The 22,836-nt window shown below is 46.8% G+C and overlaps 1 protein-coding gene across 1 annotated transcript; it reads right to left on the minus strand.

The window, feature by feature from the left end:
• Positions 1-10,831: 10,831 nt before the first annotated feature.
• Positions 10,832-20,293, minus strand: Myoc (myocilin). The gene is made up of 3 exons (XM_055624642.1): positions 19,652-20,293; positions 12,887-13,012; positions 10,832-11,619 (listed from the first exon to the last, which is right to left on the minus strand). The coding sequence occupies exons 1-3, from the start codon at positions 20,214-20,216 to the stop codon at positions 10,835-10,837; spliced, it is 1,476 nt and encodes a 491-aa protein (XP_055480617.1). The 5' UTR covers positions 20,217-20,293; the 3' UTR covers positions 10,832-10,834.
• Between the last annotated feature and the right edge of the window lie 2,543 nt (positions 20,294-22,836).

The following is a 22,836-nucleotide window of genomic DNA, read 5'->3' on the forward strand; positions in this document are numbered from 1 at the left end:
GCTGGCCTCAAACTCAGAGATCCACCTGCCTCTGCCTCCTGAGTGCTGGGATTAAAGGCATGAGCCACCACACCTGGTATGGACCATCTCTTAAATACCCTATTAGTATTATTATCTTATTTTAAAGGCTTTTCTGTTTTATTTTTATTTATCTTCATACATTTATCTACTCATTATTAGGCAAACTTCTTTTGGCCTTCTGTTTTCAACCTCTATTCTGCTTTAAGTACTGTTTTGGCTCTATCCTACTGTATGCTCTTAAAACTTCAATGTTTTTATTTTACAGTCCCGTTCTTGTGGTTATGTAATTGGAGTTACGGATTTCTATCCTTTTTCTTTAACTCTTTTTTTAATCTTTTGAATTTTTCCCTTTCCCTTCAGAGATTTCTCCACTGTCTGTCTCTGTCACTTATTTCCTTCATTTCTTTTCTCCTTTCCCTCCTACCTTCTTTTACATCATCCATTTTCTGTTTCCACTTTGTGTGTAGTTTGATGTCATGCCTTTAAAGCCCTTTGATTTCTCTACTGCTACTGGAGACTCAGCCCCCAAGAGTAGGCTACTCCATAATAAAAATCCCCAAACAAGAACTCAGAGGATAACCAACCCAACAGATGTGGGAACCACAACAGAAACACAAGAAATACAAACATCAGTGTAGCACAGCCCCTGCGAGAGAATGAAAGACGGTGAAATAGGAAAGGGCTGGGTGGGGATTCCAAATATTTTCCAGTAAAAATGAATGGTAAGCTCACACTGGATGCAAACCAGCAGATAATTGAAGTAAGAGAACTCGTCCCAAGACCTGGAGAGGAAAGCCAGAAAAAGAGGGAGTCAGGAAAATGGATGATAAAAATCAGCAATGTGGATGTAAAAGTCAGCAGCAGGACAAAACAAAAAACAAAAAATTCAGTGATGAAATTGAGATTTTTTATTCTAAAAATTAGAAATGTTGGCATTGAAAAACAACAAATCAAAAACAACCCCCCCCGAAAAAATCATAGCAGAGAGCATCACCAATTGAATCAATCAAGTAGATCAAGTAGGAAACAAGAGCAGAGATGGAGGAAATACTAAACAAAACAAAACAAAACAAACAAACAAAAAAACACTGCAAGAACTTTGTAATATGATCAAGACACCAAACCTAAGAACTGATGGAGTAGAAGGAGCTGAGATTAAAAACCAGAGGCATAGAGGATCTATTCAATGAAGTTAGAGCAGTAAATATCCCACATCTAAAGAACCGGACATCCAAACACTAGAAACATTTAGAATCTCTGGGAGATATGACCAGAGAAGAACCCATAACATGTTGTAGACATGATACCAAAAATACTAAAGAAAAGACAATATTAAGATATAATGGAAAAATACTAACTTGGGTACAAATGCAAACACACCAGAATAATACATTTCTCACTAGCAACCCTAAAAGCCAAGTAAGTATGACATTTTCTTCTCTCTCCCACAACCCCTGTAGGTGTGTGTTGGGGCAGTGTGCCACTATAGTCTGTGTGTGTGTGTGTGTGTGTGTGTGTGCGTGTGTGTGTGTGTGTGTGTGTAGGCCAGAGATCAACATCAGATATCATCCGCAGCTGCTCTTCACCTTAATTATTTGTTTAGTTTGAGACTATGTAGCCCTGGCTGCCCTTGTATTTCCAGAAATTTGCCTGCTTCTACCTCCCCAGTGTTGGGATTGCAGAAGTGGACCACCATGCCTGGCTTTCACCTTAGTTTTTGAGATAAGATCTCTGAACCTGGCTGTCACTGATTCTGCTAGACAGGCTGGTCCACAAGCCCCTGGGATCTGACTAACTCCTCACCCCAAACCCCATCCCCCAAGACTGTCTTCCAGACCTGTGCTGCCGTGCCCAGCTTTTAGTTGGGTACTGGGGACCTAGCTCAGGTCCTGATGCTTACACAACAGGTGTTTTACCCACTCAGCAAACCACTGCCCCAGCTCCTAGGTGAGTCTCTTACAGCTTTTGTGGATTTACTTGGTAAATTCAAGGGAAAAATGGGGTCAGAATTTTTGATCTGGGAGTTAGCATATTTGTATGGTAATGAGAAAGATCCAATAGGAAGAGAAACACACACACACACACACACACACACACCCCTCCTTACTCCAGAAAGGGAACCCACACAGACCAAAGTAATGATTGCATGAGTGTCCAACTTGGTGAACTCATGAGTTTGTTTGTTTGCTTGCTTTAATTAGGATTACTAACAGTAGTGTGGGTGAGGGATTACTTACAGGAAGCAGAGATGATGCAAAAGCGGCCTGATTCCAAAGCCAAAGCAAAACAAACAGCCCATCCCAACACAGGTGACTCATAAAAGCTGCAACCCTGGAACTCTACACAGCCTGCAAGTAGCTCAACAGTTTGACTGTCTCACAGTCTGCAGTTTGGGTGGTCAGAGTCTCTAAAGGGATAGGCAAGAGAACAAACAATGCAAACACAAAGCTGGAGGGCGGAAGGAATCGTGAGGGTGGCAGTTCCCTTAAGCTTGCTTCTATGTTCCTCAGCTGATGGGAGGAAGCTAGCAGGGAGCTAATGAATCAAGCCGTGCTGCACAAAGGTGTCTCGGGAGCATCACAGTGAGCGGCCTTGGGACTGATAACCAGAGCTCCTTACAGTGGATTCTCAGGATCTGAAACCAGAGCTCCCCCAGGGACCATTACCGGCTCTACCGAGTTATTCCTAGTTTTACACAAGAAACTACAGTTTCTTTTCCATACCTCAGGGCCTGGGGAAAGCCTTGGACCTGCCTAGCTCTCAAAGTCCTCAACACTCCTGCTGGGGGGTGAGGATTCAGGGACTTGTCTGACACATCCTACAGGATAGTATAGGGTAGTGTTTCTCAACCTGTGTGGATCAAGGTGCCTTTGGGGGTCACCTGTCAGACATCCTGATATCAGATATTTATATTATGATTCACAACAGGAGCAAAATTATGAAGGGGCAACGACATAATTTTATGGCTGGGGGTCACTACAACATGAGACACTGTATTAAAAGGGTTGTAGCGTTAGGGAGGTGGGAAAGCACCACAGGAGGAGGGAATGATTTTTCTAAGACAATTACTGTTTCTGGGCCATTTTTATCGTCAGTCACTCTGGATGTCGATGAACTACAACAAATTCCTGAAGGTCTGAATCTCCAAAGCTATTAAACCCAAACAGCAACACAAACAGCAGGCCATTGTAAACTCCGGGAGTTTGTAAACCTTTCACATTTTAGACACTTAGGCACTTCAGAAATCCCATGGTTAAAAGAAACAGATGTGAGCACAATTCTAGTTCAGATTTGGATTCAAGAGAAGGGAGACTTAGCCCAGCGGTAGAACACTTTCCTAGTGATCACATGGCCCTGGGTGTGAGCCTCGGCTTAATACAAAACAAAACGGAAGACGAAATTTCAAGATTCTGGTAAGTAGTTGGGGCTGCAGGAGTTCAGCATTGCTAAGCCCTGAGATACAAAAGAAGAAGCAGAGCTTCTGTTTTCAAGACATATGAAGCTGGGTTTGGGCTTATCCTTGGCAATATAGGAGTGTCAATAACTCTATCTACCTGTACACATGTTCCTATAATCATTCCTATATTCATTCCTGGGCTAAACTTTATTCAAGCATTCGTTTAAACATTTTTAAGTGGGAGAGCTGCTAGAGGAGAGACTTTTACACATATTTTCTCAGGCTTTATTCCTACCCTAGGAGAAAGATAATATTCTTTGACTCAAGGTCACTCAGCTCAGAAGAAGAAGGAGGGGATTCACCTGCCGACTCTTCAGAGCCCAAAGCACCTGCCACCCAGGCGGAGCTAATTTGTTTGTTTGAAGCTGGGTCTCTCTATGCAGACCAGGCTGGCCTCCGTCTCCCAGAGCTCTTCCCGTCTCTGCTTCCTAGGTCCAGCAGAAGTAATTTCAGGAAGGGGAAGGAGCAATGTTGCCTCCTGAGTACAGCTTTTTAACGCCTGCTCAGGAGCATCAAGATGTTTGCCAGGCCATCTCACCACAGTCTAAGCTCGTGGTGTTCCCAGTACCCAAGTAACAGGGTCCTTCTTTGTGCAGAAGCCCCCAATGTCTCCTTGCCACAACAGAGGACATTTTGCAAGGCGATGTTGGTAGAGAACATTGGTGTCAGCTGCTCAGTGCTGCAGGTGCAAGCTAATCCCATCAACTCGAGTTCCAGAGAGAGACTCACTCCTGGAGGATAAAAGAGTAGAGGAGAGGAAGACATGGGTCGATTGTTGGCGCTTTCCTTCTCTGAGGAGGCAGAGCGGCTGTTCTACGGGGACCGAATGAAGTGATAGCATTCCTTAGCAAAACCATGAGCTGAAGCGTGGAAGCCAGCCACACAAAATCAGCAGATCTGGGGTTCAGAGGTAAGTCCACTGTCCCCCCAGGAATCAGTCTGTTCAGTCGGAGGCCCAGGCTGTCAAGCTCAGGCCATTGAAACCATGCTGTCACATCAGTAGTGTGGCCACAGGAGTGTGCCACAGCCTACAGATTCCTAATTCTTAAGGAAAGGCAGAGCATGGACCTGCAGGCTGTTTGCATCATTTCTAATGTCAGGTCCTGGCTCGGTGCCTCCCGCCAAAGCTTCCTAACTTCTCTCTTTGCTTGGTTGCCCCCTTTACCTTGTGGAGATCACAATACAGGAGAAATGGTGGCTAACAAAGGAGCACATAAAAAAAAGCCGCCATGTGATAAATGGCCCTGCCGCACCGGTAGGCTGGCGACACTCCTGTTACCAGCGCCAACCTTCTGGTTTCCTGGCTCTTTGTGAGGCCGTGTAAATGACTTAACTCTGTGCCCTAGTTTTGAATTACTTCTCTCCCATCCCCTCGAAGGCAAGGGCTCTGGGAATAACCATCAGCCAAAGAACCCGGTGAGAAAAATGCTCCCCTGGAGTGGCACCGATAGTTGAGAAGCCACATGAGTCAGGGCCTCGGAATAAGCTGAGAGACTCAGTTCCCTTCTTCGGGTTCCATTGTCTCTCCTTTACCAAGGCCAGTTATGGCTATTCTGTTTCTCCGCTTAGCGGTTGGAATAAGCACATGTGTTTTGTTTCAACAGCCAGTGAGTCCTGGGTCCTTCCCTCATCCACTCTCAGGTTTGAGGGAATAGCTACCTCTTGACCAGGCTGGGGGAAAGCTGTGGCAATGAAAGCCCTGTTCAAAGTGCTCCAAGTTGGACCCAGCTGAATCCCATTTCCTGCTCCCCAGGTGTAGCGTATGTAAAATTCCAGAAAAGCTCTATGGACAAGATTGGCTTCCCTGACATGGACCTGGTCTCTGAGGTGAACAAACGTAGAACTGCCATGGCTTCGAGGTATCTAACAGCTCTCTCTACCTTGCGTGTGAGTTAAGAGGGCGAATGACTGCCAAGCCAAGCCCCAGCTGGTTCGGCAGAGGAGGTAGGAAGCAGGCATCAGTGTGAACAGACTCATCCACTGTTCTCTATGCTGCGCCCGAGAGGCGAGGCGGATGCCTTGCAGGGCAGAACTTTCTCACAAGTCCCCTCAAGAGACGATGGTCCTTCACGTCTTTGGCCCTCGTGTGGTTGATGGAATGAACTTCGGAATAGGTGGATGCGGGGATCAATGGTGCTTATTGTTTATTTTAGATTTGGTTGCTTTGCGTGTATGTGTGCGTGTGTGCACACGCCTGTCTGTCTGTCCATCTCCACCTAGGAGTTCTGAGGATTGAACTCGGGCCATTAGGCCTGTGTGGTCAGTTCTCTTTCCTACTGAGCCACCTCGTCTTTGATGACATGATAGAAGTGTTTCATCCCTAAAAGTTCTCATATGCCCACGGGCATTCTTTTGATGGAAAGTTTGGCAACTGAACTAGAGAAACTTCAGTTGAATTTGAGTTTTAAATATATATATATATATATATATATATATATATATATATATATATATGTATGTAAATAATTTGAATTGGCAGGTCTGTGTGCTTTCTGAGTTCGAACACACATGGGTGTTGGGGACCTTTGCTGGTAGATGCGCAGGCAATTGACACCCATGGTTGAGGCCACAAGGAGGCTGTTGTTTCTAGAAGGTTGTGGTTATCGGGTCCTGGTGTCCCCCTGAAAGGAGAAGTGTGTCTCCTTCTGTCAAACAGCTCTACTCACATTATTCCCCATCCTCTCAGCAGCATGAGGGATTTGCTTTTATCGGGATCACGTGCCCCAGGCAAGCTTCCTTCTATCTCAGCTTCTTCAGCAGAAGCTGTAAGATCTTATGGTGGGGTGTGGTTTAGAATCTACATGTAGCATGTGATGGATCTGTGGTTCACAGCCAACTTTTAATCCCTAGAGTGTAGTTAGTGTTCAGGGCAGAGCAAGATTCAAGTCTGTAATAGTTTACTGTAACAGTCCCATTCCCTCGAAGGCAGGATTAGCCTAGACCTGCACAAGATGGGAAACACCTCAGCAGAGGAGGAAAAAAAAAAATCCCTAGCAGGTTGGAAGAGGGGAAAGACAGGTAGAAGGGAGATGGATAGGAAATGAGCCTTAGGGATGACTGGCCCTGAGGATAGCCGGGTGGAAATGAAGCTGAGTGGAGCTTCACCAAGAGCAGACCGGTAGGATAGAGAAAGGCAAGTCAGAGACCCTTCTGGGAATGAGGAGAGTGAACTGTACCCCACTGGCTCCTGGGGACCAACAGGGACTGCTGAGTTCATTCCGAAGACGGAAAACTCCTAATTATCTCATCTTTGCAAGTGGGTAGCTCTGAAGGTATGAACACAGGATGATGTCCTGTAAGATTGTAAAATATTAAATAGTTCTCTTTTGGTACTGGCATCTAGAATCTGGCCTCTCTCTCTCTCTCTCTCTCTCTCTCCCTCTCTCCCCCCACCTTTAAAAACAACCACTCCATTTTAGTGTGTGTATGGGCGTGTGTGCGCTCACAGTGATGCTCTTGTGGCAGTCAGAGAACAACTTTCAGGTGTAAGCTCTGTCCCACCATCATGCGGGCCCTAAGGACTGAACTCAGTTAATCGGACTTAGTGGCCAGCACCTTAACTCGCTGAGCCATCTCACCCTATCCTGCCTTTATTTGAATAACATTGTCTATGTCTTTCCTCCTAGAGAGGAAACAATCACCAAGAACTGTGGCGAAGATAGGGAAATGACCCCCAACACGGATGTGGAACAAGAACCTCCCAGCAAAGTCAACCTCAGGGTCCCTCCAGCTCCACCTCCTTCTCCAGCTAATGCTACAGACATAAGCAAGTACAAATTAAACTAAGGTGGGCTTGTACGTACATGCCAACACAGGAGCTCACTTGGGGTCTCTGTGCTTGCTTTTGAAGACTATCCTAGAAAACCTTGTCTTCGCTTTTCCTGCTCTAGGGCCACTGTTGGCCGATGCCTGTCCTCACATGCTGATTAACTTTCCTCACACTGACAGAATACCCGACAGAACAACTTAAGGAAGGATGTGAGGGTTTATTTGCGCTTACGCTTTGAAGTGCTGTAGCTTAGCCTGGCGGGAAAGGCCTGGAAGCAGGTGGGCTCACGGTGTAGAAGTGTGGGCAGCTGCTTGTTCATCTCTCATCAGACGAGAGAGAGAGAGAGAGAGAGAGAGAGAGAGAGAGAGAGAGAGAAAAGGAAAGAAAGAAAAAAAGAGGCAGAGCACAAAGCAGGACCAGGCTAAAACCTCAGGGGCTTGTCCCCCGGTGCAGCTTCCTCCAGCTAAGTTTATCTCCAGAAGACCCCACAGCCTCCCCAATAATGCCACCACCTGAGGGCCAAGTGTTCAGACACGCAAGCCTGTGGGGGACAGTTCACATCCAAACTCGCACCCGACTAACTCACATCAAAGTAACTTGAGTTTTCAAGCAGAGTCTCTTGAGACGTGTGTGGTTGGTTTTGTTCTTTCATTTTGGGCCATGCCACATGGACCATTGCTGGTTGTCCACTGTATTTGAGTTTTTAAAAATTGTTGGGTCTTGTTTATAATAATGAGCTCTGAAACAGTTGAAAATCCAGGCCTCTGTTACAGTAACTCTAAAGGTCTGAGGTCAGGGCCTGGAGAGTTGGCTCAGTGGTTAAGAGTACTTGCTGCTCTTGCAGACAACCTGAGTTTCCAGAGGCTTACAACTGAATGTAACTGGAGCCACAGAGGCCTGGATGTCTCTCTGGCCTCTATAGGCAACTGCATAATACACACACACACACACACACACACACACACACACACACATAATTATAAATATGAACCTAAAAAAGATCCGTGGTCCAGAGAATCTTGAAGTGTTTGAGGTTCTCAAACCGTATGCCTGGGCACCTATATAGTCCTATGCACTTTTCATGCTAAGCTAGCTGCATTCCTAATCCTTGTGATGATGCTAAGGCTATTGAGTTTGAAATTTTCTGTCAGTATTTTCAAAATTTACTTCTAGGCCGTTGAAGTGATTTTTCAAAGTCTGTAACAGAACACACTAGCCTTACAGGCAGCAGACATCACAGGATAATTTGTTGGGGAACAGTACACCTCTTGAATGTCACACCCAGGCCTTAGTAGACCCCGTGGGGCCTCTGATGACTTAGGGGTTTCCCTGAATGGTTTAAAAGCACCAGACAATGTGACCATTGAGATTTACAACGAAGAATATGAATGCTGGTCTGCCATCCTTGATTTCATCTCTGTCCCCACAAAGCCCATTTTGCAAAAGTGTTTGGAGTCTCCTAACCCCGGCTAGTAGGCTGTGTTCTCTTCTTGAACTTTGGCCCCAGGGTTGGGCAAGGAGGGAGCATACCCTAAAACCTCTCATTGCCATCTGCTCGACACACACAACCTCATCCTTGGTCAAGTGAGGAAACCAACAACCTGGGTTCTCCTGAGTGGTGGAAGCAGGCCAAGCACAAATGCTCTTCGGTGAGGGCGGGGGTGAGGGTGGGGGGAATGAAAAGTTTAGCTTGACTGACACTCCAGCGGGATAAAGTCCAAGCTGAACTGGCAAGATAAAATATGCTACCGCTATGCATCAGAGAGAAGGAAGTTAACTTCAGTCACTGTAAAGTCGAATGAACTCTGGGTAATAGCTCAGGGTGTAAAGTGTTTGCCTTATAAGCACCGAGACTGAGTGTGAACCCCAGAAGCCATGTGGGAATTTAAAAAGCTGAGTATGGTGGTGGGTACTGGTGATCCCGGAACTCCAGGGAGAAGGTGGGAGGAGTTTTGGAGCTCACTGGCTCGACTTACGGCAAGTGCCAGGTTAAGTAAGAAAGCCTGTCTCAGGAAGGAAGGGAAGAAGGAAGGAAGGGAAGAAGAAAGGAAGGAAGTTGGGGCTGAAGAATGATATCCCAGGTTGTCCTCTCATTTTTACACACCTTCATGGACACACACACACACACACACACACACACACACACACACGTTGTCATAGGAACACATAGGTATACACCCCCCTACCCACAAAGCAATGCTATGGACTGGAGGGAGAAAGTTATTTTCTGGGTGGAAAGCTTTAGTTTTGGTAAGACGAAATGAGTTCTGTATATGGTGGTGATGGTTGGCACAAAACTATACACACTATAAAAAAAAAATCTATGCACATTAAAAACAGTCAAGATGTGATCCAAGCCTAACTACAGAATTTCAATCCTCAGGTCTCACAACAAGGCTAGAGGAAACTGACTCCTTTCTTTAAACTGTCCTCTGAGCACACACACTCAACAGCATGTGTAGTTATTTTTAAGTGGTTAAGATGGTAGTTTGTATTGTATGTGTTTTATTGCAATTTTTAAAGTTGGAAGAAGAGTTCTGTAAGGTTTGCTCACCTGAGAAATTGTGGCTTGGGAATATGCTCACCTGAGAAACTGTGGCCAGGTGTGATGATGCGGGCCTTTAATCCCAGCACCCTGGGGGCAGAGGCAGGCAGATCTCTGAGTCTGAGGCCAGCGGAGTCTACAGAGTGAGTTTCAGGACAGCCAGGGATATGTAGAGTGACCCTCAAAACAAAACTAAACAAAAAAAAAATCTGGTCTCTGTAACAACAGATAAATCCTGAAATGAACCTAGAAAAAAAAAAAAAAAAAAAGGCTAGGCTGAGGGAAAGAGACCAAGATTGTTCAGGAAGAGGCAAGGACACAATCAGAGAGAGGTAGGAAGGTGTGTGCTCCACTGTTGACCTGGACAGAGCATGAGAAAGCAGGCCCAGGCCTCGCAGACTGCAGACGGTCGGACACTCCCACACGCATGCTCACACGCATGCTCACATGCCTGTCACATCTCGCCGGCATGCCATCCAAGCCAGGGGCGTACTGACAACTGGAATCTGTGTTTGGAAGCAAAGATTTCCTCAGATCCCAAGGACAGCAACGTTACGTAAGATAACTTTATTACACAGGGCGAAGGGCTACGCATTGCCCAGCCACAGGCCGTCTGAAGCCTTAGAAGCCCACCGTCGTGAGTGTATCTTGGGCGGGAGCGGTTCCACCCACAAGAGCCTTCCCGCTGCAGAACTGCTGCTGCTTCTCCAGGCTTATCGCAACCACACAGCTTGCAAGAGCAATGGTTTCCATGAGGACACGACCGTGCCGATAGCTTTTGCTCCAGATTGCCGCAAGGTATATAATTTCTAAAAGGATGCACACGGCTTTAAAAGCTGACAGAGGAGAGCATCGTCCATGCGGCTGTCCAAGCCCCGGGATTGTATCAGTCAGAGCGTAGTTGGGCACGTTGACCTGGACGAATGGAACCTTGAGCAAAGGAAAGCTCCGTGCATTGGGGCTGGCTCTCCCCTGCAGCCGCTTCGCCAGGGAGCCCCGAACTCCACCGCCTTCTGCCTTTGCTGGTAGGGGCAGGGGCTCCTCACACCTCAGAGAGCTTGATCTCGTAGGTGACCATGTTAAAGTTGTCCCAGGCAAAGAGCTTCCTCTCCAGGGGATTGTAGTCAATCATGCTGCTGTACCTGTAGCGGTTCTTGAATGGGATGGCCAGGGTCTTGCTGATCCCCGTGCCGGTGTCGTAGGCAAAGTTGACGGTTGCCTGGGCTGAAGAGTAGCTGCTGACCGTGTACAGGGTGCCGCAGATAACGAAGGCGTTGGCCACGGACTGCTTGCGGATGTTGGTCTCCCACGTGCGCTCGAGTTCCAGGTTCTCCGGGTTCAGTTTGGAGAGGACTATGGCTCCCTTGGCTTCCTCTGTGCTGTAGACGACCCAGAGGCCGCTCTCGTCCACCGCTAAGTCAATGTCTGTGTAGCCGCCCCAGGCGTAGGGGAACTGTCCGTGGTAGCCGGCTCCAGGAATGTCCTTCTCCGCCTTCACCGTCTCGGTGTTCAGCTCATACCTGAGCACGGTTCGGGACTCGGCCCCCTGGAAGTAGAGGCTCCCCGAATACACCACGGCGCCCGTGCTCTCCAGAGCCCGGGGGAGCACGTGAACCTTTGAAGGGTAGCCCTGCTCGAACTGGCTTATCTGGCTGTACTCAAACACCTGGCGGATGCCTGTGCCGACCGTGTCAATCCTCCAGGTGGTCTCCTGGGTGTAGGGGTGGACGGGCTTGGGGTCTCTCATCCACACGCCATACTTCCCGGTGATTGTCTCGGCAGTTCTCAGAGTGACTGGCTCTCCTACCCAGACTAGTGCTCCACAGCCTGACGAATTAAGCAAACAAAAGATGCCATGTATCTACTCTCTTTGAGTCTTCCAAATACAAGCAGCAGGAGGGGAGGAGCAAAGCAGAGAAGGCAGGGACAGTGTGGTTGACATCTGAGCCCTGCCACCCACCGACCGTGTGACCAATGAGGTGCTTCGCTCTGTGAGCCTTGACTTCCTCTTGTGTTTTTGTTTTATTTTATGTGCCGTGGTGTTTTGCCTGCAGGTATGTCTGTGGGAGGGTGTCAAATCCCCTGGAACTGGAGTTACAGACAGTTGTGACCTGCTAGGCGGGTCCTCTGGAAGAGCAGCCAGTGCTCATAACCACTGAGCAATCTCTCCATCCCCTAGCTTTCTCATTTATAACACAGAATAAGAGTTTTGGGTAATGATGTTGTCAATGTAGAGATAATTAGATGTGTTTGGTTTAGAGAAATACACAGCAAACATCATGTGGCAAGTCTGTGAAGTGAACAGATCTTGCTCTCAGTAAGGAAGAGGCTCCCCAGAGCTCTGAAGAAGCTCATTGAGCTTGTCAGGGATGTGTGGGTATTTATTACTCTTCACGTCTTTCAAATTGGGTCTATTTTATTTACAAAGAGAAATCAGCTCATTGTAGGCATAATCTATATGGCAAAGTTTTTCAAGCTTCACTTGAGGGGCTACATAGTTGATGCATCTCTTTAAATATCATAAAACAGAGTATAATCTATTTCATGTAATAAAGAGCTAGCTCAGAGTTTCAGTTTACTGGATTTAAGATAAATCTCTGTCCTTTTATGGGTGCCTTCAGTTTCCTCACAAAAGGCAAACAGTGATGCTCATTTATTGGGGATTATACTTTAAATGCTTCAGAACATTCCTAAAGACCCTTCAGTGCTAGCAGAGATGGTTAATAACAGAGTCGACATTATTTTCTGGAAACAACAGCCACATTTCATAGGATAGATTTTTGAGAGACAAATGCAATTTTCCTTGTTGGATAAAGATCAGAAAAATACCTTTAGTAACAGACGAGATGCTCAGTAAATACGTGGCCTTCCAAGGGTGGGGGTAGGAGATAGAGCATATAGGAAAAGGGTTGACTTCCTGGTCACCTGCCCAGACAAGGCATCAGAGGATTTCTGCTCCCCTCCCCCCAGCTCTGCTTCTTGGGAAGTCACCTGTCTTCTCTCCTGGGTGAACAGTTGCTCTATCCAAACAGAACACAAAACAAGACACACACAGGCCAGGTGGGCTCAAAAGGGAAGATTTCTAACTTCATACCGTTGTCTCCCTCTTTGCTCCTGGGCAAGCCAGATGGATTCTCCTTCAAGATTTGGGAAGCAGGAACCTCAGTTAACTCTGACTTCAGTTCCTGGAAGGCCAACGTGTCCAAATTCCACTGAGAAACTGTATTCAAAGAGAGAAAAATGATACTGGAGAAGAAATGGCACAAGGATAGACATGATGTTTGATGGTTTCCCCTAACACTTGATATTTGAGATTTTCTTTGGGGGGCCAGGTAAAGGAAGATGTGGCATGTTTGAACCACATCAGCAACTCATTGGAACTGGGATAATGGCTTCCCTGGTGTTCGTTCTTTCTCTTACTTTGTGACTATTGAAAATTTTGCACAATTAAAAAGTTTACAAACAATATATTTGCATAGCTCCCTGTTTCACATGGACTTGAATATTCAGCACAAAATAAAACACAGTAAGAACTGTATGTGACTTATATAAATTCCACTAGGGAACTTGGTTGTTAGTGAAGTATGGCTTCAGGGATTCAAACACAGTTATTAGCACTCTCTTAAATGTTTGAATTTCAACAACTCAGTATTTACTGAAACTAAAGGGTTCTCCCTTGTCATATGTGAAGAGCTTACAAGAACAAATCAGCTTTTGGTTTTTAAGCTATATTTTTATTTTCACATGAGCAATTATGTATGCTGACGGGATAGGATGACATTTCTGTACATGTGTACATTGATTAGTGATCAGCTCAATGTAATTCCATCTTCATTACCTTAGACACTTGGTATTTCTGTGTGCTGGGAACATTCATAACCTTCCAAAACTATTTTGCAGCTAATTGTTAGTAACACATGTCAGTAAGCATGTCGGAGGTTCCTCTAGGCATCCCTTGGAAGAAGCTACCACACCAGGGTCCCTGTGAGCCATGTTTTCCTGGCATCGAAGGCCTTTCTGTTTGCAACTGATAAAAACTCATATTTGACAGTAGGTTAGCTTTCTGTTTGGTGTCTTACTGAGGGCAAGATGTACATTAAGAAAAGACCTGTACACACCGGCCAGTCAGCAGGAAGAAAACAAGAGGTCCTCTTTAGCTTCACAGACAAAGTGCAAAGAAAAGCAGAAAGTTAGGCATTTTCATGGATGACTTTCTGAAGAGAACCAAAACATTGACACAGACACTAAAAAGTATGTGTGTGTGCGAGTGTGTGTGAAGAAATTAGCAGCTATTTATCAATAGCCTTTCCCATAGTTTAAAAAACAAACCCGACTCCTGGTGCCCTGAAGGTCAAAGACCGAAGCCAGGCTTTAGCACTGCCATCTGACCTAGTGGGATGGAATGACTGTCGCCACTGAGTGCCATGCCCCAGGTACTTCGCTCTGTGTTTACCTCCTCTTCCCCTAACAGTCCTGCTGTATGGGATAAGTAACTGCTGTTATCCTCATCAGCAAGTGAGAAAAGGGTCAGAAGGGGTGACCTTCGATACTCTACCAAGCTTCACAACTAGTAAGTGTTGGGGCTGGGAGCTGAACTACTGTCTTCTGAAGTCAGGGGCTCTGTCAGCTATGAACAGACTCTTGGCTCTCGCAGCCAGACGCTCCCTTGCGCTCTGTAGAATGAACAATGTTGAACTATCCCAGCAGAGGGCGCTATAGTGACATCCGGTGAGGAGGAAGGTGAGCGGTTCCCCTTCCTTGGCTTCCCATCAGGTGCTCTTGAGGGCATCCTGAGGTTCCTAACTCTGCATGCGGTTCCTTTGAAACTTCAGCCTGGTGGTGCACACATTCCGTAAGGAAGCCAGAGCCAGCCCGGGGACGTAGGTGCTCTGTGCAGCGCCACAGGTCCATGGGGGCCTTCCTCACGTGCAGACAGGAGGACTCAATCTGCTGCTCAGGCCAGGACAAACAGTACCACTGCTCTCCTACAGGCAGAGAGTCCCTTCCCTAGCGAGGTCTGAAGTTCTTCCAAGATCTGTCCATCCTACCCCTGTAGCCCAGGCTGCCATATGGAAATTACTTTCATGGAGTTTGTAATATTCGCTCTGTCACCATCATTAATAATTTTCTCTGTGGTTAGGTATAGAGCAAAGGACTATCAGGGAGGGACAGCGCCCTCTTGGAAGGGAAAGTAGAATAGATAGGTGAGGGGTGCGGGGAGGACCAGACTGGGGAGGGGAGGAAAGAGGGAAGGGGTCAAATGAGGAAACACAGGGAGGGACAGCTAAAATCAAAGGCTATTTGATGAGTTGTAGAGTGACCCCCACCTGGGGCAGAGCTCAGGCCCCAGGTGATTGCTCAGCATACCCAGAAGAGCACAATTGCCCATCCGATCTTCTGCCAGGGAGGCAGATGCACAGGACTGTGGAACTGCGTCCCCATCCTGGTCCCAGCACGACCCCACACCATGGTTGAGAACAGCATGGTTGAGAATCGGCTCTGATTCTCTTCCTGTCTTCCCTCGCTCTTGACAGGGAACCACGCCTCAAGTACTTTCCTTGTGGTAAACAAGAGCCCTGGTGACACAGAGGATCAAGGAAAGCCTTCCAGAGACCACAGGGCTCATTTCCACTTGGCAGGTGCAACGCTTTGTGGTCATCTCAGCCAGGAGCTTCTGGCAGCGATCAGATTCCCCGAGGAAGCCACCTGGCATGTCGCTGAAGCAGGGGAGCTTTGTGCAGAGGGGCCTGGACCGAGCCAGAAGTTGTAGTTTCCTTTAGTGCTGCCGTGTCCCGGCTGTGGGCCTTTGGGCAGATGAGTCAGGCTCTCTGGGGGCCCGTACTCCATACTCCGCGCTGAACAAATGCTATCAGGTTGTTCTTGAGGATTACATAGGGACCATAAATGAAATAATCCCGAATAAAGAAGTGTCCGAACTCTGATTTCTCCGGAATGTTTAAAATCAGTAACATTCCATTTTGAATATAGAAGGAAAACAAATGATCGTGAAAATAATATTGTATCAGCTATTTGAAGCTTTCATGCTTTTTTTTTTTTTCCTTAACGGTATTGAGATTTATTCCTTCCATCGTTAATTTTTTTTTTAGAGTATCTGCCACTCTCTCTTTAACCTCATACTGTAGGGGAGCTGGACCTACGGACCCAGCCCATTATTAACTAATTTGCATGCACACGCTGATGGCATTGTAAAGATTTTCGTAAACATTTTCTAATACTGTGGGAAAACTCAGTTATTTAAATGGAGAGAACAGTGTTTTTAAAATGTCATGGTATTTCCAGGTTGACACAAGTACTTCGGAAAGGGAAAGCTAGCTGTAGCCTGGTTATCGGTTGTCCTGGCCGCTGTCTCTAGGTCCAGTGTATGCTACAGAGCCTTTATGTTAAGTATGGGCTGAGGTTCTTAATGACTGAACGGCATCTGCACTCAGCAGATGAACTCCACCAGAGGAAAACGTTGCCATTACACTCCAGCGCCTGGATGGCCATTCTGCTTCCTCCTCCTACCTTTTTTCTCAGCCTGATAAGCCATCTGAACACCTCTGGCACTCAGCCCCTTCCTGCCTCCCTCCCCCCCCAGCAGTTGCTATGGCAGCCTGGCTCTTAGAGGTGTCACCTGCCAGCACCACTCATCCTCTCCCTGCCCAAGCTTCCCTGGCTGTGTAGGAGTTTTGTGAGGACCAGCCTGGCATCCTAGTTCTCATAGATGAGGGGCTAGCAGGTCCAGGGATAAGTGTTCCCTGGGGGGCCGAGCTTCTGTTTCTCATGTGGCAAACCATTTGGTGAGCCCCCTCCCTTTCTGTTTTCATTCTCTGAATCACTTGCCTCTGTGTCCTGTTTCTTTTCCTGGCCTCAGGGCCCATGGAATCCACTTGCTCACAGGACCAAAGCCCCGGCCCAGCTTCTTAGCCTCAGAAGGAACTGCTCTTGTGTTTTATCTTTGAGGTGAATAGTATTTCTTCCCTATTTGGGACTTGCATTTGTGTGGGTGTGCACACTGAAATACAGACCCACACATGAGAAATTTCTCTGAATCTGAGAATTACATGCTAAAGTGATGGTGACAGTTTAAACTGTGTATGGGGTATGAAGAAACCTGCCTTCCTGGCCTTTACTTTATCTCCTGAGACTCGCACCCCAGGATGAAGATACTTCAGTTCTTGACATTTCTGCCCATATTCCAGCCCCTCAGAATCCTCCTCCTGATCCCTGAGCCTGGGGCCTGAAACTAGATTTTTGTTCCTGTCATTACTGTACCTCTCTGACCTCCCCCTATCCCAGAAAGGGTTTCCCTGTGTAACCTTGGCTGTGCTGGAACTTGCTCTGAGGACCAAGCTGGCCTTGAACTCACATAGACCCACCTCCCAAGTACTAGGGGTTAAAGCATATACCACCACCACCTGATGCTCTCTGACATTTAAAGGTGCATTAAACTAGAAGTCAGGAGGGGTCTTGAATGTCATCAGCTCTCAGGACTGAGTTCTGATTCTCATGCTGCTATTAACTGACTAGGTCACCATGGACCAGTTGGGTAGGCTCCCGGGCCTCAGCTTCTCACATGTGCACAAATGAGCTCATGACTAGATGCTTGTCAAGTTTCTTTCCAGGTATCTGTTCTTGTCCTAATGCATTCCCTTGCCGGATAATGCTCTACAGAAAAAGACTCCCACATTGAAGTTCATTATAATGGGGTTGCCAACCTATGTCTAAAGTAGAGTGACTGGAAAGGACAAAAAGAAAATGGAGAACACATCAAATACATTATCAAAGACAACCATGCCCTTTAAACAAAAAGATCACAAGACAATCAGAATAAAAAGCATTGCCTCTACTTTCAGTTGCACAATACTCCACCAATATATACTTATATAGTTTTTTTGTTGTTGTTGAGAGTATAACTTCATTCAAGTCTAAACTTTGCACATAACTTTTATTGATGCTATTTCTCCATCTGTCCTTTCAGAGCCCAGTTGAAATCTTAGCCACCACTGGGCAGCTGGGCAGCCCTCAGCCCCTAAGCTACCTAGGACCTCACCTTTCTCTGTTATTTAATTCGGGATTGGATTTCTTCCAGCTTAAACATAAATGTTTGACTATGTTATCATTAATGGGAGAGGAGAGAGTGAGCTAGAACACATGCACCATAAAAACAGAAGCAGACAGCACCTGGGAAGGTAGACAGCAGGAGGGACCCAGGGAGGACTGTGTTTGGGGAGAGAGATAGGTTTTATGAAAACTGTAAAAGCATGTATTAAAAAAAGACCATGGAAACCCATGATTCTGCATGCTCACTTCAGTTTCAGTATCAGGAAACATCATTCCTACATTATAGTTATTCATTTGGACCCCACAAAAGTGATTTACAATGTGAATTTGTTGCCATGTTACGGATAAGAAACAAACACAGGAATGAAATAGTCAGTGCCAAGCTCGGCACTGACTTGGGTTCCGTAGCCTCACGCTCATGCAGATTTATGTTTTAGGTAAAGATCACTTTTAGAAAACAGTTCTTCCATTACACTATTCTAGAGATTTTTCCCAACCTGAAAAGGAGGTGATACTGAGATCATGCGCACAGCTTGCTTGGATCCAGCAGTTGTGGCCTCTCTTCTTCTCGCTCTCTCAGAGAGTAAGCTGCATAGATCCTGATAGCTCACTCAGCCCTAAGAGCTTGAGCACGTGGTCAAGAAACTCGCCCTCATGACTACACTTTAGCTGAGAATTGCAGTGTTAATAGAATGACCTCTAATAATCACTCTGTATCAAAGCTCCCCAACCATCCCAGCCCCGCCCTTGTGTAACTGTCACCTGACCACGTAAGAGCTGATGAAGGATGTCCACATATTTTAGTTCCTGGGTTTATTAGACTCCTTTATCTGAACTGAACCCTTCCCCTCATTTTCATTGTTGCTTGGTATTAACCCTTTTGAGGAGTCTAGACAAATCGTTCCACATCTGAATTTGACTGGGAACAAAGCATTCATAAAAAGTGATACAAATACTTTTTTCTAGCCATTGGGAATAATGTGTCCATCTCTTAATCCACCCAAAGATCCATCTCCAAGCAGGAACCAAAACGAACAGAAAAGGCTTCCCACCCCTCGTGAGAAGGGACACTCCAGAGTTGTCACGTGACATGAAAACAGACATCCTTTGACTCAGCAACAAAATGCAAAATTTCCAAAGCCACATGCCAAAGGACCTGATGAAGAAATTGTTTCCTTTTTATTTACCAATGTAGGAGATTTTAAAAAATAAAACACGGCCAGGCGTAGTGGCACACACCTTTAATCCTAGCACTCAGGAGGCACAGGCAGGCAGCTCTGAGTTCAAGGCTAGCTTGGTCTACAGAGTGAGTTCAGGACTGCCAGGGCAGATTAGGGAAATCCTGTCTCAAAATACAAAAAAAAAAAAAAAAGTTAATAATAAGGACACCAGCTTTCAGTGCACAAAATTACTTGGCATCTCCTAAGTAGAGGCCATTTTGGTAGGAATAACAATCCGAGAAAAGATCGAAAAAGAATCAATTATCCAAAGGGGACATCAGGCCATTTTCTACTGATTATTAACCATTTCTCATTTGGCTGTGGGCTGTGACAACTTTGTCGTGAATGGGCACAAGAGCTCAGACCCACTGACCTAAACAAGGAGCCAACTTGCCAGAAGGGCATGAAAGTGTTTGGTTTGCTCTCCTGAATGAAAGTATTGCGTGCTGGATCTGCAGCTTCTGAGAGAAAAGACTGAGCAGAAAGAGAAGCCCGGGAGGCCTGAAACAGGCCACCAGCAAACATGCCACCTCCTGGGTTGGACAGTGCCCCCCACCCACCTCCAGTGTTCTTACCATCCCTGGAGCCTGGCAGCATGTCCTGAGAGGAATGCTGGCTTGAGGGACACTGGCCCCTCCTCAGCCTTGCTACCTCCTGGCTGCTGCCTTCCAGCCTCCTGGCCAGATCTTCACGCTCTTGTTCCAAATGCCTCTTCTCTTCCTCTAGCGCTGACTTGTCTCTCAGGAGGTTGTTATAGGCCACCTCTAGCTCTCTGGCTTGGGTCTCCAGCTGGTCTCTTTCTCTCCTCAGGGCACTGAGCTGGCCCTGCAGCCCCTCCTGGGCCTTCTGGGTCCCAGCAGTCCGGCCCAAGGTCAGTTGGTGGAGCAGACTCTCCAGGGAGCTGAGCCGGGCTTTGGTGGATTCTAGGTCTGCTTGCTGGCTCCTGCTGGCTCTCTGAAGGTCTTGGATGATGGCTGACGTGGCCTGGTCTTCCATGGGGCAGCTGGATTCATTGGGGCTAGCCACAGTGAAGGTGTACTGGCACCGGCCGCTCCGATCATTGGCCTTTCGGAGCTGTGCTGCCCTGGCCCCCATTCCCCACACCAGGCAGGCCAGAAGCAGCAGCTGGAGAGCTGGCATCTTGGGACCACAGCTGCAGCAGCACGCACAGAGGAGGCACCGGTGTAGAGGCTGGGTGAGGAAGGTACTGCTGTAAGGTGTCGGGATGGGTGGCCCTGCTGGCTCAAGCCTGAGGTCCAAAGAGGTTTATGTATCCTGGGGAGCCCTGTGTGGAGGGAGGGAGCGGTGACCACGTGAAGCTGGGTTGGGCCAGCCATGGGGGAAGGAGGGCTTTGCGGGGGGGGGGGGGGGGTACACCCACCCCGCCAGCAAGATTCTTAGAAAATAAAGTGCCAGAGACTATTTAGAATTGATTTTTTGGAGCCCCCTGCATGTACCGCACACCCCACCAATACCCCCTGAGTTTCTAGCCCGTTCGTGTGTACATGTGCGTACACGCCCACCCTGTCTGGCAGGAGCAGCTGCTTGTATGCTCGTTTGAACAGAGATGTAAGTCTAGTTCATGTTTCACTGGACCCCTGCACTCTGGACCAGTCAGTGTGTAAGGAGCCGGGGAAACAGACATGCCCGAGCAGACGTGCCCTGAGGCAGAGGCAGAGACAGAGGCAGAAGAAGAGCCTAGCACCCACAGGCTCCGATGGAGAGCCGAGAGCAGGATTCTTTCCCAACCCTAGGTTTAGCATCAGTACGCGTACGTCCTTAGAAAGACTCCCTAACTACAGCCTCTTGTCTCAGCCAATGCTCTGGACCAGGTTTCATGATGAGTGTGCCCCCAAAAACCTACCGGCAAAACCTGTGCACCCATCTCTGAAAGATGTTTCTAAACCTATACAAAGAACCAAAGAAACACATCATGAAGTTACAAATATGAAAATACTTAAACACCTGAAATATATGCTGTATAAGATATTCTATATAATATTTAATTTTGAAGGACTTCTGAGCTTATATAATGTTTCACGAAACCTGTATCAATGTAATATAGGAATGAAAATATCCGTGTTGTTAGAATAGCTTTAGCTCTATGGATACATCCAGGATGAGGTGAAATAACTGAATGAGAAGGTTGTGAAAATGAAGTTGAAATCTATTTACCAATTCAAAAAATTCATGGGCTTTAACCTAATAATACCTACTTTTCAAAGTAAACCAACTAATTTGAAGGCTAATATGGGGGGATTGTTTAAGTCTAAAAAAGGGTTCAGGGATAATTGGGCAATAGAATGAGACTTCCTTTCCTAAGTAAACAAATGGCAACCAACACACACACACACCTTCCTCCAAAAGAAACCCAAAGGAAAAAAATCAATTGAAAAAAGCTTAGCAGCAGTGTCAAGTGTCAGGCACTGTAGAAAGTTCATGCAAGTCAGTGCATGAGAGGAAGCCTCACGAGAAACTTTACTTATTGGTATGTGTGTATATGGCCATGCTGTTCATGTGGAGGGCAGAGGACGACTCTTGAGGGCCAGTTCTCTCTTCCAGTTGGGGGGTGGGGGAGACCTGGGGATCGAACTCGAGTTGTCAGGCTTGTGCAGAAAGCCCTTTCACCCACTGAGCCATCTCACCGACCTCTTCACGAGGATCTTACAGCAACATTTGCATTTGAGCAATTTTAGGCTCTCAGATACTAATGGCATCTTCAACGTTTGGGTAATAAGGATTTCTGATGTCCCCTAACAGATTCGCCTGAGGACTGAACAAGCGCATCTTGCTCTAAACATGTTCTTCTTGTGTGGGGGTGGCGGGGCATGTATGTGTATGCGTTCATCTGAGTGTCTGGGTATGCGTGCAGAAGCCAGGAGCTGGTATTGAGTGTTGTCTTCTGTTACTCTCAACTCGATTTATTTTTTTCTCATATTTTATAGTTTTTATTTATTACAATTTATTCACTTTGTATCCCAGCTGCAGCTCCCTCCCTTGTCTCCTTCCAATCCCACCCTCTCGCCCTCATCTCCTCCCATGCCCCTCCCCAAGTCCACTGATAGGGGAGGTCCTCCTCCCCTTCCCTCTGACCCTAGCCTATCAGGTCTCATCAGGACTGGCTGCCTTGTCTTCCTCTGTGGCCTGGTAAGGCTGCCCCCTTTCAATGGCTCAATTTTATTTTTTGAGACAGAGTCTCTCACCAAGCCTGGAGCTCACTGATTTGGTTAGCTTGCCAGCCAGCAGGCACCGGGTATCCTTCTGTCTCTCTCATCCCACCGCTGGAAAAGTGCTATACTCCTGGCTTTTAATTTTGGTGCTGGCTTTCAAACTCAGGTCATCAAGCTTGCATAGCAAGCCTTTTACTGACTGAGCCATCTACCCTGCCTCACGAACTGTTATTGTTATGCAGGAACTTCTAAAGTAAACCTGAGCCCAAGACATTAATGAATGGCTCCTTTTCTACTGCTGACTAAACAGGGCTCTTCTTTCTTCGGGATCGCTGAAAATGATTCTTTAAAAAAAAAAAAAAATCATATAGTCAGCAGGAATGAGGCTCAAATCTGCTTGCCTTTTCTCCTAGGGAAATTTCTTTCTTCAGAAAAGACCAGCATGATTCTTGTCCTGCCAGCTGCAGAGAAGAATTCTGGGAAAGAAGGCTGTAAGTAAGAGGGGCCACTTTGCTTCTAAAGGAAGAAGACAGGACAAAGGCAGGGCTTTGCCTTTGTCTTCAATCAGTTTTCCTCCTACAGCACAGCTT

Source organism: Psammomys obesus, unplaced genomic scaffold (assembly GCF_907164565.1).
Source record: "Psammomys obesus unplaced genomic scaffold, mPsaObe1.curated_primary_1811, whole genome shotgun sequence".
NCBI lineage: Eukaryota > Metazoa > Chordata > Mammalia > Rodentia > Muridae > Psammomys > Psammomys obesus.